General features: G+C 40.3%; 1 protein-coding gene across 5 annotated transcripts in view; it reads right to left on the reverse strand.

Annotated features, from left to right (window-relative positions):
- CNKSR2 (connector enhancer of kinase suppressor of Ras 2) overlaps positions 1 to 13,655 on the reverse strand; it is a 422,316-nt gene that overhangs the window by 171,983 nt on the left and 236,678 nt on the right. For all 5 annotated transcript variants that reach the window (XM_056558612.1, XM_056558614.1, XM_056558611.1 and 2 more), the window contains 3 exons: positions 13,294 to 13,427; positions 7,789 to 8,000; positions 943 to 1,032 (listed from right to left, as the gene is read on the reverse strand). In XM_056558612.1, coding sequence (XP_056414587.1) covers positions 943 to 1,032; positions 7,789 to 8,000; positions 13,294 to 13,427 — 436 coding nt within the window. The remainder of the gene's footprint in view (positions 1 to 942; positions 1,033 to 7,788; positions 8,001 to 13,293; positions 13,428 to 13,655) is intronic.

The following is a 13,655-nucleotide window of genomic DNA, read 5'->3' on the forward strand; positions in this document are numbered from 1 at the left end:
CTCCATATGGTCTCCTCATGCTGCTGCCACCTCCAGGCTCTGTCATTGTGCCGCCCTATGGTCTCGTCATGCTGCTGCCACCTCCAGGCTCTGTCATTGTGCCACGCTATGGTCTTGTCATGCTGCTGCCACCTCCAGGCTCTGTCATTGTGTCGCTCTGTGCATAGGCTGCCACCACCTCCAGACTGTCATTGTGCCGCTGTGTGATCTCCTCATGCTGCAGCTGCCACCTCCAGGCTCTGTAATTGTGCCGCCATATGGTCTCCTCAAGCTGCTGCAACCTCCAGGCTCTGTCATTGTGCTGCCACCTCTGTCATTGTGCTGCTGCAACCTCCAGGCTCTGTCATTGTGCCGCTCTGCGGCCTACATAGTCTGCCACCACCTCCAGACTGTGTCATTGTGCCGCCATATGATCTCATGCTGCTGGTGGCACATTAAACTCATTAATTTCTTTAAACTCTTCAACTGACATCTCAAAAAATCTCTTCAATCGTGACGCCATATGGTCTCCCGACCCTGCTGCTACATCCAGACTATGTCATTGTGCTGCTCTGTGACAGTGATTCTAATAGCGATGCCTGTATTCTGCATGTTATACTGAATAACAGTATTATTTCACTACCCCAGCCCACTCTCTATGCGTGTTACGGCAAGACAAAGTGTTCTACACCCCTATTGAGGTTCTTGGTAACCCGAAATAGCCATTTTTAATAACAATTCGCTAAGAATATATTCTGGGGAAAATTTGGTGAATCGTCCGAAACGGATTTTTGAAAAATTCTCCCATCTCTACTAGACACTTTGCTATTCAGAAATCTACGGAAAATAAGTAGCAAGCCTCATAAGAGACCTAATGACTTCCGCATTGCTCTGACAAACATAGATTAGTTGCAATTTTGTATACATTTATATGTTGATTTTCATTCACATTATTTGACTTACCTCTTCTACTATCACGTTTCATCTTGGTGGGATCTTCATAGTCTCCAACCCAGTTGTATTCTACAGGCATAGATATTGGCCTCAATTTACCTACATGATAAAAACATGATAAATTGTCATAGACCCAGAAAATGGAGACTAAGGACAAACATTCAAAACCAGCAACATGTACTACAGTATATGTTATGCCATGTAGTCACAAGACACTGTTACTAGCAAAGCAGTAATGGCTTCGCCCAACAAAGAGAAGGACATTTAAATCTCCTAGTCAAAGGCTTTAAATATGCAATTTATAAAATTCACATAAAGTAATTCAAATATTGTAAGTATGTGTCCACTTAGCATGTCAATAGGAGACATCATTTTTCTCTGTTTACATCTACTTTCAAATTGTGACATGTGTGTATATTCACAATTCAAGGAAGCTAACTAACACAGCTACATCTTTACCAGTGGTGGTTAACCAGATAATGTCTAAGCATGAACTAAGGCCCCCAAGTCACATATGCCACACACATCATATTCAGTCAGTACTTAAAAGGAGCATTGGACAATAACCCAAATTAATTTAAGAAATGTCTTAATAGACTTGAAAACTACAGTATAACATGGGCTTTTCTGTTGCTCTCTGCACTTTCTGCCACTGGGTTGGTGTCCTCCATTGCTCTGCTTCCGCCCGTCTTCTCACTCCTCACTGCTCTGCTGCCAACCCTAGTCTGGCCTGACTGAATACACACCCATTACAGTGATCCTATAGGGTGCAACATTTTTTAATTGCAGATTTGCCACAAAAATGCAGCAAAAACCACATGCGTTACATTGCCGATGTTGTTGCAGATTCTCTGTGACTCTTACCCCTATGTACAGAAGGCGTAAAGTGGATCACAAATCCACAACATATTGCTCTTGCTGCGGCTACAAATCTGGAGGCATATTTTGCAACAGTTTTGACCCATGTAGATTCACCCAAAGAACATTATTATTAATGTTCCTCATTAAAGTGCTGCCCCTCTCAACACTGCTGCCCAAGACACAGGCCATGGGAGCCTAATGGTAAATACAACCCTGTCCATAGGGGGAAAGCATGCTTTCCCTGTGTCTTAAAGGGCCAGCATGAACACCCAAACCCCTTCTCACCTGTGTCTTAACAATATTGTTGTGGTGACCACAGGGTGTTGCAGGATGTAGCAGGGTCTGGTGCTAACCCCTTAGTGTTCGTGACGCCAGCATGCGGTTGTTTCGGTATAATAACCACCGACAACCAGCCCAGAAACGGTATGCAATAAAGGAATGTCCACGGCAAGGGTTTTGCAATAACTGGAAATTTTACTTGGAATATTCAGGAAACAGTCTTTACAGTAATGCAGTTTCCACAGAGGCAACCGGGACACAGGATACCTTGCAGGCTTGCTTGGACTTGTAGTTATGAGGATATTTATGCAGGCCACTGTGTTACTAATATATTCCTTAGCTGAGTAGTAGTCACTGGATTTGTGGAGATATTTGTAACATGTTTTAGAAGTGGCTGCTGTTCCTTAGGCTTTGACCTAGATGAGATGAATTTGCAGTATACAGGACTTTGTGCTTTCTAAGAGAGTGCAGGAACAAGAGAGTGAGAATAGAGACTACAGCCCCTTATATACTAGGGGGCAGGACTAAAGCCCATTGGTTGCTAATGCCTGGGGTTCCTGTGCCCATGGAACTCTGGGTATATCACACAACAGTAGGTCACATGACTAAGGAAGGTCCTATACATTTTATACAAACTGTACAACTTTACACATATGGACAATAGATACACATAATGAATATACATTGCATTTATTTGTGACAACAAGGGGGGAGCCATGCAGGGAGAGCCCTATGGACCTAAAGGACTCTTCCTGAGGGGACTTAAGGATGGTACAGGACTAGGTCCTGTACCAGGATACCACATTGTGATTTTTCAGTGTGTTTCTGAAGCTGTTCTGATATGCTGTGTTTGACCTGTGCCTGATCCTTCCATACTGTACGATTCTCCTCTGCTGCCTACCACAACCTTTTTGCCTCCTGTACCTGATTCGCTACATTACATATTATTGAGTGAATATAGGCCTCATACAAATTCTTAAACAATAACTAAAAAAAATGGCATTAAAGGGGTATTCCGGATTTATACATCTTATCCCCTATCCCCTCCATTCATGTCTATGGGAGAGGGTGTGACGTCAGTCACGCCCCCTCCCATAGACATGAATGGAGGGGGCATGTTATGATGTCACTAGGGGGCGTGGCCGTGACAGGTCCCTAGCAGCGGGACCCCTGTGATCATACATCTTATCCCCCATCCTTTGGCTAGGGGATAAGATGTATAAAGCCGGAATACCCCTTTAACCCCTTAACGACCACGGACATAAATGTACGTCCTTGTTTGGCGGGACTTCGCGCACCAGGACGTACATTTATGTCCTGTGTATGACCACGAGCTTCGGAACGGTGCTTGCGTCATACACGGCAGGTTCTGGCTGCTAACAGCAGCCGGGGACTGGCCGGTAATGGCCGACATCCGCGATCACGCGGATGTCAGCCATTAACCCCTCAGATGCCGTGATCAATACAGATCACGGCATCTGCGGCAGTGCAGTACTTTGAATGGATGATCGGATCGCCCGCAGCGCTGCCGTGGCAATCTGATCATCCAGCATGGTGGCAGGAGGTCCCCTCACCTGGGTCCGGCCATCTCCCAGGGTCTTCTGCTCTGGTCTGAGATCTAGCAGACCAAAGCAGAAGATCACCGATAATACTAATCAGTGCTATGTCCTATACATAGCACTGAACAGTATTAGCAATCAAAGGATTGCTATAGATAGTCCCCTATGGGGACACAAAAAGTGTAAAAAAAAAGTTGAAAAATGTAAAAATAAAAAGTAAAAAAAAGTGAAAAATACCCTTCTCCAATAAAATGGAAAACTGTCCGTTTTTCCCATTTTACCCCCAAAAAGCGTAATTTTTTTTAAATAAACATATTTGATATCGCCGCATGCGTAATTGTCCGAACTATCAAAATATAATGTTAATTATCCCGTACAGTGAATGGCGTAAACGTAAAAAATTTTAAAAGTCCAAAAATGCAGCTTTTTTGTCACATTTTATTTAAAAAAATTATAAAAAATTATCTAAAAGTTGTATATATGCAAATGGGGCATCGATAAAAAGTACAGACGGCGCAAAAAATGAGCCCACATACCGCCCTATATATGGAAAAATGAAAAAGTTATAGGTGGTCAAAATAGGGTGATTTTAGATTACTGATTTTGTACAAAATGTTTTAGATTTTTTTTAAGCGGTAAAAAAATATAAAAGTATCTAGCCATGGGTATCATTTTAATTTTATTGACCCACAGAATAAAGAACACATGTCATTTTTACCCTTAAGTCCATAGTGTGAAAACAAAACCCTCCAAAATGTGCAAAATTGTGGTTTTCATTTAAATTTCCTCCCTAAATTTTTTTTTTGGGGTTCGCCGTACATTTTATAGTAAAATGAGAGATTTCATTACAAAGTACAATTGGTCACGCAAAAAACAAACCCTTATATGGGTCTGTAGATGGAAATATAAAGGGCGAGGAGGAAAAAAAACAAAAATGCTAAAATAAAATTGGCTAGGTCCTTAAGGGGTTAAACTATAGGCAACACCTATGCAGAAGTTTGCATCATTTTTATTATTTGAAAATAATTTTCCAAACAGAATCTGTGGACAATGTTCATTTCAAGACGAGTGGTGTTCTATTCCAGCTATGTTAAATGAACGTTTAAGAAAAAGCCCCAAGCAGACAAAATAGTCACTTAAAATGACTCTGTGTTCTCTCAGAAAAGGCATCTGTTATTTAAGGGATAAATATACCATCTGTGAAAACCAACAGCGAGGACTGAGAGGAGACATTATGTTAACTGTTACTAGGAAGGAGGTAAGAACATCTTCGCATGTTTTTCTTTATTACATTGGACCGATCACTAGAACGGATGCCAATTATTCTAAGTGATGTCAACAAAAGAAACAGCTTTATAGTAAATGGTTTGTAGACTCAATTTTGTGTTGTAGAATTATCTTGGTAAAAAATTTAAAAGGGGTTATCTGGGGGGTAAAACTGTTTTATATATGCCCTCGGGGCAGTGTAAAAATAGTAAAGTAGTAATACTCACCCTGATCCTCTGCTCCAAGGCAAACTACTAGAGATGAGCAAACTTACAGTAAATCCGATTCGTCACGAACTTCTCGGCTCGGCAGTTGATGACTTTTCCTGCATAAATTAGTTCAGCTTTCAGATGCTCCGGTGGGCTGGAAAAGGTGGATACAGTCCTAGCAGACTTTTTCCTTGGAATGTATCCACCTTTTCCAGCCCACCGGAGCACCTGAAGGCTGAACTAATTTACGCAGGATAAGTCATCAACTGCCGAGCCGAGAAGTTTGTGACGAATCATATTTACTGTAAGTTCGCTCATCTCTACAAACTACAACACACTGCTTCTGCAGTAGGAGGCTATGTAGCACCACTGCACTATGTATAATCATTAGATTATGATATTAGAACAGGGTGGAGATACAAATATTACAAACATGTCAATGGCATATAGCAGAGCTAATGATCGGCACTCCTATAGACATTTCCTGTAGCGGTCTTTGAGACATGTGGCAGATGATATAGTGTGTGATCAAAGGGGTACTCCGGTGGAAAATATTAATTTTTTTTCTTCAAATGAACTGGCTCCAGAAAGTTAAACAGATTTGTAAATTACTTCTATTAAAAAAGCTTAATCCTTCCAAAACTTATCAGCTGCTGTATGCTCCAGGGGAAGTTGAGTTGTTCTTTTCTGTCTGATCACAGTGCTCTCTGCTGACACCTCTGTCCATGTCAGGAACTGTCCAGAGCAAGGGCAAATCCCCATAGTAAACATCTCCTGCTCTGGACAGTTCCTGACATGGACAGAGGTGTCAGCAGAGAACACTGTGGTCAGACAGAAAAGAAATTCAAAAACAAAAGAACTTCCTCTGCAGCATACAACAGCTGATAAGTACTGGAAGGATTTTGATTTTTAAAAAGAAGTAATTTACAAATCTGTTTAACTTTTTGGAACAATTGATTTGAATTTTTTTTCCCACCTTAGTACCCCTTTAAACTATACTGCCTTTCCTAAATCAAGAAGAGTCTTCCAAATAACATTTCTATTCAATGGATGGCATTGATGTACACAAGCTAATTTCTGTTGAAACAGTCTGACATGCCTAATGAAAAAAAAAATCCCATGCAGATTTATTTAGTACTTTGTATGAACATCCTGAAAGTGTTTCGGCTTTCTTCCTGAGCACACGGTGAGGCTCTGGTCTCTGCTCATTAAAATCCTCTCATAAGGAAGAGTCAGCCAGAATACAAGATAAGGATTTTTTTTGTTTTTAAACACTTCTAAAACAGGAAAAACTGCATTAAAATAAAGCCAGGGAGCACAAATAAAGCCCATGAATATATCTCGATGAGTATGTTTGTATTATTTGCTGATCAAAAGAGGTGGAAAGCAGCAAGTGGCTTTAAAGGGGACTTGTCTGGATTTCCTGGATGGTTGAGAGCCTATTAGGTTCAATCCCAAGTAGTTACTATGAGACAGACAACATTTAGGTTTCTGACTCAAATATCACGAACTATATAAGGAATGGACTTCTGTTTTTGTAGAGCATTATATAACATACTTTAGAAAGGAGTCAGTCATTACAATGGCTGCTGTTCACAACACGGCATCAGCTAATAACCACTATGGTCCACACTGATCTAAGTTTCTCTTGTGCTGCTTCTATCCTCTAAAATAATTAAATACGCCCTTAAAGGGGTACTCCGGTGGTCAACGTGTTTTTCCATTTTTGACTTACCCTATTTGTTTTGTTTCATTTCTATTCTTGTTGTTTAGGCAACTCTATTTCGGTTCTCTGTTGTCTTTTTATCCCCCTCTTTGTTTTCCTATCTTTGCTTCTATTTCCTGTTTCTTGTTGTGCTGAAAACTACAATCCCAGCATACCACATGCCTTGCTGGTTTGGGGCGGCTCCTTTTTTTTTTTTTTGTTCCGCCCTTCACCCATCCTACTATTTTCCCCGGTCAGCCCCCTTATACACAGCACACTAATATAAATCAGCCTTGGTTGGGATACACTGTCATACACACAAAAGGGACTACAAGTCCCAGCATGTGTCATTCAGGAGTCTTCAGTCTGTGGTATAACACCAGCATGCTGCCTCTCTAGTCTCCTGGGGGTTGTAGTTCACCACACCTCTGTAGGGCATACACCAGTGTTTCCCAACCAGGGTGCCTCCAGGTGTTGAAAAACTACAACTCCCAGCATGCCCTGACAGCCTTTGTGCATGCTAGGAGATATAGTTTTGCAACAGCTGGAGGCACACTGGTTGGGAACACGGTGTTTGGAACAGGTTTAGGGTCTGCAATCTGGGTCAAGTACAGAAGAGGCAGTAGTGTATAAAGGGGTCAGGCAGAAGCAAAGTCAGGAAATGAAGCACAGTATGCAGAATATCAGAAAAATAACACAATTTCACTATGGACACAGAGAACTGAAATATTACTCAGGAATAGGTAAGCAGACAAAGCAGCAGATAGAAGAGATAGATGGCCCTTTAAGTAGCAGGGAGAGTATGGCCGGCATCCTAAGCACCAGAATAGAAATAGCAGCAGAAAAGGGAGCACAGAGATTGCCAGGGAGAGGGCAACACTGGTAGGTGCTGAGCGCTGGCATTGCAATTGGCTTATATAGTTTTTTTTTATAATGTTACCATTTTTAACCATACACATTGATCAGTAGCTCTTACCATACGTTGGAGTGCTTTCACGGCGGCTTTGCATGCTGGCTCTTCCTTTGTCATATTCATAACAATAAAGGACTGCATCTTCCTCCACCGTATTAAATCGCTTTCTATACTCTTGGTCCAGAAAAGAATTTGGAGACTCCGACCCTTTTGATACTGGTTTTCCGACTACATGCCGGCTCAAATCTTCACATGGCAAATTGCCTTTCTCGTCTCTTAAAAAAAAACATAAAACAAAACAAAATACAGTTTTTCTAGGTGGTTATACTTGCATCAAGAAAGCAGGAGCTGCACAGAAAATATTTAAGTTATTTGCTGTCCCTATTGAGCAACCTATCTAGATTTGTGTATTATCTTTGCAAATATTAGCATTAGTGTACTTTGGAAAAGTACAAAATATATATATTTTTTTATTTACCTTGGAGGCTTGCAGCAGACTCCTTTCCAATAAAGCAGCCTTTGTCAAATAAACATTTTAACCATATGTCCCCTCATGTATTAGGATTTTATCTAATATCCTTAAATCTTATCTAATTGTGAATTAGACTAAAGCTTATGCAGATTATGTGTGTGCGGAAGCCTCCCAACCCTCCCTGGTGGCAAATGTCCGGAAAGAGAGCGGTTGGGCATGTTGGATTTTAACATGTCCGATCCTTTTGTTTTTGAAGAGATAAACTTCTGCCAGAGAAGCCTAGCAGCAGCTTTCTCCCCTTTCCTCATTCTGAGTACATGCACGCTCGGTCGAACCAATCGTGCATGTGAAAGGAAAGGGAACAGGCTAAATAGCTGTTGGCGGAATGGTCATTTAGTTGACAGATTCCGCCAATATATCTTTACAGGAGTCAGAGCCTTATTTACTGTTACAGAGCTTGAAATCCACATTCAATTTTGTTGTAGAATTAAATGTATCATGTTATTTGGTTTCATTATTTATTAAATGTAACTGGAATATTTATTATTATAAATATTTATTATGAAATCATTTTTCTAATAGCCTTAATTTCTTAATATTCCTTAATTTTATTACAATTCCCTAGAGGCAGGCTATTCTTCCCTCCTGAACTGTCCGTATAAACAGTAAAGCTTGGTGTATGTGCTTTATAGAGGGTTCAATAAAAGGGAGTGAAATATCTGAAAAAAAGGTTGTTACTATTAGTAAAATACCATTAGTGTCTAGTACAGTGTTTTCCAACCAGCTGTTGCAAGACTACAACTCCCAGCATGCCAGGACAGCCTTTGGCTGACCGTACAAGGTGGGAGTTGTAGTTTTGCAATAGCTGGAGGAAAACTGGTTGGAAAACACTGGTCTAGCAAGTTATGCACAGTCCCGCCTCCGTAAAAACCAGGTAAAAAAAAATGCACTTTCAAATAAAACATCATAGAACATATATTTCATCCATATATTAAACAGTGTATAAAAACAAATAAATAATTTTACTCATCATTTAAATTCTATTACCTATAGCACAAAATATTCTGAAGCATTGTACATTGTGACCATTCACAGAAGTACCAGTCCCCTCCGGGATTCACTATCTCACTTACTCTATGGTGAATCTCATCCAGCAGTGTATTCTTGGAACGTGAGACCATACATGTATTCCATGCACAATAGTTTGCTTATTTTCCATATATTTTACATAATGTGACAATGCCCCTCTATTCAATTCAGTAAAACCAGAGTTGCTCAAGAGAATCATTCACAGTCTTTTAACAGCAGAAGAATTATTTTAACCCGAGACATCACTATCCAGCATATACATTAAGTTCTCATCCTCCAGTGGGCATTACAGCTCCTTAACTGTTGATTTGTGTATTAGATTATTTACAGTTAGTGTACAGATGAATGAGTACTTAGAGGAAGAAATTAAAGAGGCTTTCATCTATTCATGCCGGATGTCTTTGCTGCAGGGGTAAGTAAATCATTGCTAAATTATACAGAAAGTGCGGTCTGGTCATTGGCAATGAATAGCACTCGCTCTCTCTGTTTCATACACAGCTTCTTGGCTTACTTTTCATATTGCTTCCTCACAAGGCCGGCGCCACCTAAAGGCAAGATAGGCCTTTGCCTAGAGCACCCTCTTGCTCATCCCTGCAAGAAAGTTTACAAGGACTGAGCTGGTTGAATAGAAGAGTGCTCCTCACTCACCAAGGTGGCCAGGTCCTGCTTCCTGACATCTCCCCCCCAACTACTGTTAATGTTGCAGAGCGCGCACCCCTCCTCCTCCACTCCCCACACAGTGCCGCCAGCACCCTATCCCAGGGCTCCCCACGCAACGCCCCCCCCCCCTGTTCCGGGCGGACCGAACAGGCTAGTCCAGATTATGGATTCCAGCCCAAGTTGCACAGAGCCGAAGAGCAGCTGGAGGGAATGTATATATATGTGTATATATATATATATATATATATATATATATATATACACACACACACACACACACACACACGGCTTTTATATATATATATATATATATATATATATATATATATATTTGTGATACTGTGGCAAGGAAAGGGTGTATTTCATTGGCTCACCCTGGAGAAACCTCCACCTGCGGCCTAATGAATGAGGCAGCAGAGAGGGGAGGTGTTTATAAGGAAGAGATTCAGTGCAAACAGCAGGCTGGCTGTAAGGGGGAGACACGGGCCCTGTTGAGGAAACACACAGTCGGAGCGGTGAGTGGTCCAAGAAGTGGCGTGAACTGTGAGTAGCCAGTTGCAGGAGTCACATGTTTAACTACTACTACTAACTGGTGAGGGTAGCTCACCAGTTAGTAGTGAGGGCATGCTGATATGTGTAGTCAGTGACCAGACGGTCTAGGATTTTATTTTGCTCCTGCGTTATGTTTGTTTTTTCCTGCAACGTATCTAAATAAAGCTGGCAAGGTGCCAGACTTGCATGAATAACCATTGTCTGCCGATTTATTGAGAGGAAAATGTGTCCCGTGGCAGTGTCCAGGACGATCCCAGAGCTATCCCCAAGGAGGAATCCCTACAATATATATACACCATGAATGGTGGGGGTAGGGTTATTACATTTACACACCCGGTGTGTGTGTGTGTGTATATACACATATGTATATATAAATATATATATATATATATATATATATATATATATATATTTATTTATATATTTGTTTATATAGTGTATGCAATTTATCTATCACTACAATATTACAGCAGGAGAAAAACTGGAAAACTGTTATTCGATATTGTTATGGTGGTGTTATTCAGTCACAGTATGCTGTATTGTTTTGTTCTGGTATGGCGTTGTTGTTCAGACATGGTATGACGTTATTGTTTTGTTCTGGTATGGTGGCTTTATTCAGTCATGGTCTGGTATATGGCATTGTTATTCAGTCACGGTATGGCAATATTGTTGTATACCATATATAACTATATATCACATTACAATATTACAGCAGGGGGAAAACTGTAGAAAACGTATTCAGTCACAGTATGGCAGTATTGTTCTATTCTGGTGTGGCGTTGATTATTCAGTCACAGTATGACGGTATTGTTCTGTTCTGGTTTGGCAGTGTTAGGTCTCTTTCACACTACAGTTAATATCCGGTAACGTGATGGCCATCAGGACCGCCGGGGAGAATAGCGGGAGAAAAAAAAAAAAGTACCATTTTTTTCTCCTGCTATTCTCTCTGAAAATAGTGGCGCCCGACGGACCTTATAATATACTTTAATATATTAATATAATATGACTATAATGGGGTCCATCGGGACCAGTTATTGACCAGTAGTGTGAATGTAGCCTTATTCAGTCATTGTATGGGGTATTGTTCACAAACAAAAGGGCCAGACCACCAAAGATTGGGGGGAGGGGGTGGGAAATTGGGGTTTTGCCTAGGGTGGCAAACATCCTTGCACCAGCCCTGGTTCCTCACTGCCACCCTCTCATATCCCAGCCAGTCATCCATTACCATCATTATGCCTAGCAATTCTTACCAATTTCCTCATCGATTCCCACTAAGTAAGGGAAAATATATGTTTGAACAACTTGAGAACTTCCTGCAAGGTGCTAGACGTCTGGCCCAGGATCATTACAAGGTAATCTTTATAAGTTTTAGTTTTAGACAACAAGATTAACTTTTATTTTTGTTTTTGTATTCCAGCTATCATAATGTTTTAGTTTTCTGCCCAACATAACTGTATTCAGTCTTTTGTTAAACTCTATGAAACAATCACCTAAAATTGCTATACACATAGTATAGCAATTTTAGTATATTATGTAGTACAGCTGTGGGGAATACAAAATACATTTTTATTTTGTTGGGTCTTGGAATTTATTTTCAATACATTTTAACTACAAAATGTTGTGTTCATAAATATATTTTCTTTATTTTCATATAGTTTTACAATCTCATACTGTACTACCATATATATCTATTTGCCCTAACAACAAACAGACCTCCTTTGAAGAAAATTTATTGTACAGAGCTGCAGACACCATCAGTTAGGCTATAGTAAGATGAAAAAGACTGTACCTTTGTTTATTGTGATGGGTGTTTATAAAGTTAAAAAAACACTCTTATTTTACAGCTACACAGTCTAAGAGGTGGTGCCATGCTGCAGTAGCATGCCTCTTCCATCCCACCCACTGCCTTGCTTTTCTTTATTGATGTACAGGGCTCAATGCTGGAAGCCAAGCCCTGTACATCAATCTTGTAGAAAAAAGCAGGGAGCAGGCATGCCACTGTGGCTTTCACTGCCTCACTGACTGTGTAGCTGTAATTATTATTATAACTGCCTATTAAAATAAATATTTTTTTCTACAGCTACACAGTCAAAGCCACAGTCAAACACCTCTTCCCTGCTTTTTCCTGCATAATTGATGTACAGGGCTTGGCTTCCAGGACTAAACCCTGTAGGCATGCCGCTGCAGCTTGGCACCACCTGTGTAGTTGTAAACGAAATTAGTGGTTTTATAACTTTATAGATGTCCATCACAATAAACAAAGGCATAGTCTGCTGGTACCTCCAGCTCCTTTCTTCATACATAGTTGACAGATTAACCCTTCAAGGCCTTCCTAAAACAGAAGGTATTTACATGCTCACTTTCATCAGATGTTCACACAACAAATAAGTGATTTGTTTTTCTTAGAAATTGGATGGAAACATGCAAATAAGTAGAGACCTATCTCAGGGCACTGGATAAGCTTTTATATTTGATTCTGGTGCAGGGACATTATCTGTTTGGGGGTACAAAGGTTTTTCTAATATTTTTACTATAGAGTAATTGCGTAGTAGCTTAAAATACCTGGAAATTATTTAAGAACGGAAATGAGGGCTGAAGACAGAAATTTCTTCAATGAAGCGTGTCATCTGATTTTAGGATTCAAACCTAAATGTTAAATTTATTCACCCACGTTGGCCTAGAGAAGTATACTTTTTGTTACATTACTTTTTCTAATAAACATAACATAAGCAACTTAAACTAAAGTGGAATACAAAAATATATATAGAATAATAAGAATACCCTTTCAGTCATACCTTGGTGTGTAGGGCTCAGCTGGAGGTGGGGGGATGAAAAGATCTTGGAGTGCAGAACTGTCCCTTTTTGTAGGTGTGCTTATTGTGCTTGAGGGAGTAGCTGCTCCACTTGTAGGGCTCCTGGGTATTAGAGGCTGTAATAAAAATAATAATAATACGCATTATTAAAGATTGGCATTTGTCAACTCCAGTTGGGATCAGTTCTACGGATGTCTTCTTTTCTGCCACATCATGACTTTATCCTATTATTACGCAAAGTTGTCACATGTCTTGCTGCAATATCTACCATACTATAGAACTGTCATTGTCAGTCATGTGTCAATAAACAAAAAGAACAACATAAAGACAATAGAGCAAAAATG

Source organism: Hyla sarda, chromosome 2 (genome assembly GCF_029499605.1).
Source record: "Hyla sarda isolate aHylSar1 chromosome 2, aHylSar1.hap1, whole genome shotgun sequence".
NCBI classification, from domain to species: Eukaryota; Metazoa; Chordata; class Amphibia; order Anura; family Hylidae; genus Hyla; species Hyla sarda.